Consider the following 4661-nt stretch of genomic DNA (forward strand, 5'->3'; position numbering starts at 1 on the left):
AAAGAAAAAAAAAAAAAAAAAAGAAAAAAAAAAAAATTCCGAGAGTCTCCCTTTTGGAGGACGGCGTCGGGGCGGAAGGGAGAGCATTTGGGAAGAAGTCTCGGGCCCGCCCTTTGTGACGTCACAGGGGGAACCTCCAGGGCGGGGGATTCCCCGACAGAAGAGCGGCAGTGGCGTGGGCCAATGGGGCGCCGGGGTGGGCGCAAACTAAGCCAATGGGAGATCGGGAGGGGCGTGGCCCGGAGATTGGTTTGACGTCATATTTGCCTTGTTGGAAGGAGCAGAGGAGGGAGAGGCCAAAGCAGCTGATCGGGAGTGAACCTCGTCCTCGGTGGCCCCTTGGTGGCCGGAGAGTGTCCAGGATGTGGGGGTCACCCGATGACCTGAGTGACCAGGAGGAGGACCTGCTGGACTTCTTGATGGGGGGGCGCCCAGGACTCCTTGGCGCCTCTAGAGGACAGCTGGACTCTCCTGCCAGAGGTCAGCCTCCCTCCCTCCCGGGCCAAAGGGTGACCCCCTAACCCCTCTCTTGACCCCTTGGCCTATGCAGGTCTTCCAGGAGGAACTGCTGGACTTCTTGATGGGGGACGCCCAGGACCCCTTGGCCCCACTGGAGGACAGCTGGACCCTCCTGCCAGAAGTCAGCTTCCTTCCCTCCTGGGCCAAAGGGTGACCACTAAGCCCTCTCTTGACCCGTTTGCAGGTCTTCCAGGAGGAGGAGGAAGAGGAGCTGCTGCGGAGCCTCTGGACGGAGGACCCTCTGCCCAGGAGCAGCCCCTCGCCCTCCAGCCCCGGCGTCCACTCCGAGCACAACTACTCCTCTCTCTCGAACCCAGAGCCCACCGATAGCAGCAGCAGCAGCAGCAGCAGCAGCAGCAGCAGCAGCAGCAGCAGCAGCAGCATGGACAATGGGGGCCAGGTGGCCATCGACCTTGGTGAGTAAAAGAGAGACCCCCAACCAAAGATAGGAAGGCTAAGGGGGGGTCCCTGCTCCTCCTTCTACAACCAACCCCCCCATACCCCATACCTTTTTGGGATGACTCCCACCTGGATCTGAATGATGACCCACATAACCAAAGCATCCCCATTGACAGATGGCCCTCCAGCCTCTGCTTAAAGGCCTCCAAGGAAGGATCATAGAATCCTAGAAGAGTTGGAAGAGATCTCCAAAAGGCCCCTGATTCATTCCAACCTCATCCTGCCATGCAGGAACTCCCAATCTCCAACAGATGGTCCTCCAGCCTCTGTTTAAAGACCTCCAAAGAAGGAGTCCCCCACGGCTTCTCTGTGGAAGACACTCCCTCAATGGAGATTTTGGTGGCGTTTCCTTCCTTGGGGATCTTTAAACAGAGGCTGGATGGCCATGGCAGAATGGGATTGGATTGGATAGCTCTTTTTCAGGGTCCCTTCCAACCCTAGTGTCCTATGTATTCCTTCATGGCAGAAGGGGGTTGGACTGGATGGCCCTTGGGGATCTCTTCCATCTTTAGGATCCTATGTATTCCTTCCTGGCATAATGGAGTTGGGCTGGATGGCCTTTGGGGGTCCCTTCCAACTCTGTGATTCTATGATTCTATGACCCACCAGCAAACGATGGATGGAGGGGGCGACCAGGGCAGCATCTTCCCAGCCCCCCAGCAGCTCCTGCAGATTAGTCCAGTAGAAGCCCCATTGAGCCAGTAGGGGCTGGACAATGTGAAGGGAAGAAAGTGGGGATGCTGACCCCTTCTGAACCCCACCGGTGTGATCCTCACCTCCTCCTCCCCCTTTTCCAGAGCTATGGGTGGACACCTCAGAAGCCTCCGAGGGACTCTCCTGCTTTGGGGGCAGCAGCCCAGAGGGTTCTGGGCTCCCTGTTTCTGTGTCCATTGAAGAGGAGCCTTTGCCCCCCCAACTTACAGGTAAGGCTCCCTGCGCCTCTGCCCACTCTTCCCAATGCCACCACCAGGCTCCCTAAGGATTCCTTTGGGGGCTTCTCCCTGTGGGGCTGAGCCTAGGCCCATAACCTCTGCCCCTTCCCCTTCTGTGGCCATTCCAGTGTGATGGCTTCCCTCAGCTGATCCTGACCGAGGAAGAGAAGAGGCTCCTGGAAAAGGAGGGGACCACCATCCCCTGCGACCTGCCCCTCACCAAGGTAGGTTCTGGGAACAGCCTTGACCTCCAAAACCATGGGGCTGGAGGGGCCATGCAAAGCAGACCCTGATGGGGTCCCAGTTCTAGAGGAATGTCTCCCCAACTCCTGGGCCAGGGGCTTCTCTGTAAATGGGGCTGGGGGCCTGATTCCAATGCCAAGCCTTGGCAGCCGGATCAAGGGCAGGTCTTTGGCCCATAGTGGGACAGGAAAAGGTTGGAGGGGGTCCTCTGTGGCCCCCCAGCAATGGGGCCCTGAATGACTCCCAAGCACTTTGCACTGCAGGCGGAAGAGCGGGTCCTCAAGAGGGTCCGGCGGAAGATCCGCAACAAGCATTCTGCACAGGAGAGCCGGCGGCGGAAGAAGGTTTACGTGGATGGCTTGGAGAGCAGGTGTGGGGCAGGGGAGTGGGTGGCCCTTGCGAGGTGGGGAGGGGGCTGAGTCCCCTGGGTTCCATGGGCCCCGACTGCCCTTCTGGCTCTCTTCGGAGTGGTGGAGTTGTTTCCGCGATCCTAGTAGTTGCACCCCTACAACACACACAGTAGGACTCCCTCCTGACCCCTTGCTTTCCCCACAGAGTGGTGGCTTGCACGGCCCAAAACAACGAGCTCCAGAAGAAGGTGCAGCAGCTGCAGAAGCAGAACCTGTGAGTCCCAGGGAGGTTTCTGTATGGTGAGGGGGCAACCTCCCCTCTGCGGATCATTTCGCCTTTGGGGTCCCCAGGAGTCTCCCGAGAGTCTCCGCTGCCAGGAGCCAGTGGCCCAGAGTGAGGAGGGGTCTTTTGAGCAGAGGCAGAATGGCTGTTTTTCATAGAATCCTAGAGTTGGAAGAGACCCCAAAAGGGGCCATCCAGTCTAACCCTGTTCTGCCATGCAGGAACTCTCAATCAAAGCATCCTCATTGACAGTTGGCCATCCACCCTCTGTTTAAAGACCTCCATCACTCTCTGAGGGAGTGTGTTCCACTGTCAAAAAGAGAAAGTTCCTCCTAATGTTGAGCTGGAATCTCTTTTCCTGCAGCTTGCATCTATTGCTCTGGGTCCTAGTCTATGGAGCAGCAGAAAACAAGTTTGCTCCCTCCTCAATATGAAATCTCTTCAAATATTTAAACAGGACTATCATATCACCTCTTAACCTTCTCTTCTCCTGGCTAAACATACCCAGTTCCCTAAGTCTTTCCTCATAGGGCTTTATCATAGAATCATGGTTTCCAGACCTAAAAAGTTCTTCCTAATTTTCAGCTGGAATCTCTTTCGCTGCAGCTTGCATACATCCATTGCTCCATTTTGTCCTATTCTCTGGAACAGCAGAAAACAAGCTTGCTCCCTCCTCAATATTCAAGTATTTAAACAGGGCTATCATATCACCTCTTAACCTTCTCTTCTCCAAGCTAAACATCCCCAACTCCCTAAGTCTTTCCTCATAGGGCATGCTTTCATTGAGAGTTCCTGCATGTTAGAAGGGGGTTGGATTGGATGGCCCTTGTGATCTCTTCCAACTCTATGATTCATGGTTTCCAGATCTTCCGCCATTTTGATCACCCTTCTCTAGACACAATTCCAGCTTGTCAACATCCTTTTTGAATCGTGGTGCCCAGAACTCACTGGGAGGATCATGACTGAGAGTTCCTGCATGGCAGAATGGGGTCAGACTGGATGGCCCTTTTGGTCTCTTCCAACTTTATGATTCTATGATTCTATGAATCTAGGTCTTTACTGGAACAACTGAGGAAGCTGCAGGCCATGGTCCAGCAGTCGTCCACCAAGACCACCACGGCCGGCACCTGCGTCCTAGTGAGTGACCGGCCCCTGGGCAGTCCCTCTCATGGGATGCGCACTGCCCAGGCCCAGCATGGGTCTCTTTCCTCTGGGGGGCAGCGGAGGGGCAGTGTGACGCTGGCCCACATTTAAATGGTCAAGGCCAGTGGCTCCTGCCCCACCTGCAGCTGGACTCTGACCACCACTATGCCATTTTTTCCTGCCCAGGTCCTACTCCTGTCCTTCTGCCTGATCCTCTCGCCCAACCTGTTCCCCTTTGGCGGCCAGGAACGTCAGCTGGAGCTGCAGGGAGGTGAGTCCCATGGAGGGCAGGGGGGCAATGGACTGGTGGCTAGGGTGCAGTGGGGCTGGAGAGAGCCAGGGAATAATAATAATAATAATAATAATAATAATAATAATAATAATAATAATAATAATAATAATAATAATAATAATAATAGGATTTATTTTTATGCTGCCCAATCACGGGGAATCCAGGCGGCTTACAACAGAGGGGATAACACACAGTTCCCTGCCCTCAGGCTTACAATCTAAAAGACACGACACGAAAGGAGAAGGGAATGGTGAGCGGGAAGGGGATCAGGTCCAGCAGTTCTTCTCTCCCTCTGAGGCCTGGACCAAGGTGGATGGACCGGAGGGAGGGCTCTCTATCTTCAGGCTAGCCCTGATGGACCTGAGCCAGCTTATTCTCTCCCTCACAGGCTGAAGGGTGACAGTTACGGAGGGAGGGCCCTCTATCTTCAGGCTGGCCCT

At 55.1% G+C, this 4661-nt stretch overlaps 1 protein-coding gene across 1 annotated transcript; it reads left to right on the forward strand.

The window, feature by feature from the left end:
- Positions 1 to 253: 253 nt before the first annotated feature.
- Positions 254 to 4257, forward strand: CREB3 (cAMP responsive element binding protein 3). Its single transcript, XM_042447292.1, has 7 exons — positions 254 to 480; positions 704 to 935; positions 1588 to 1901; positions 2039 to 2134; positions 2417 to 2523; positions 2709 to 2777; positions 3839 to 4257. Exons 3-7 carry the CDS (start codon positions 1716 to 1718, stop codon positions 4038 to 4040), a joined length of 660 nt encoding a protein of 219 aa, XP_042303226.1. The 5' UTR covers positions 254 to 480; positions 704 to 935; positions 1588 to 1715; the 3' UTR covers positions 4041 to 4257.
- Positions 4258 to 4661: the final 404 nt, after the last annotated feature.

The sequence above is a fragment of the Sceloporus undulatus genome, chromosome 2 (assembly GCF_019175285.1).
Source record: "Sceloporus undulatus isolate JIND9_A2432 ecotype Alabama chromosome 2, SceUnd_v1.1, whole genome shotgun sequence".
Taxonomy (NCBI): Eukaryota; Metazoa; Chordata; class Lepidosauria; order Squamata; family Phrynosomatidae; genus Sceloporus; species Sceloporus undulatus.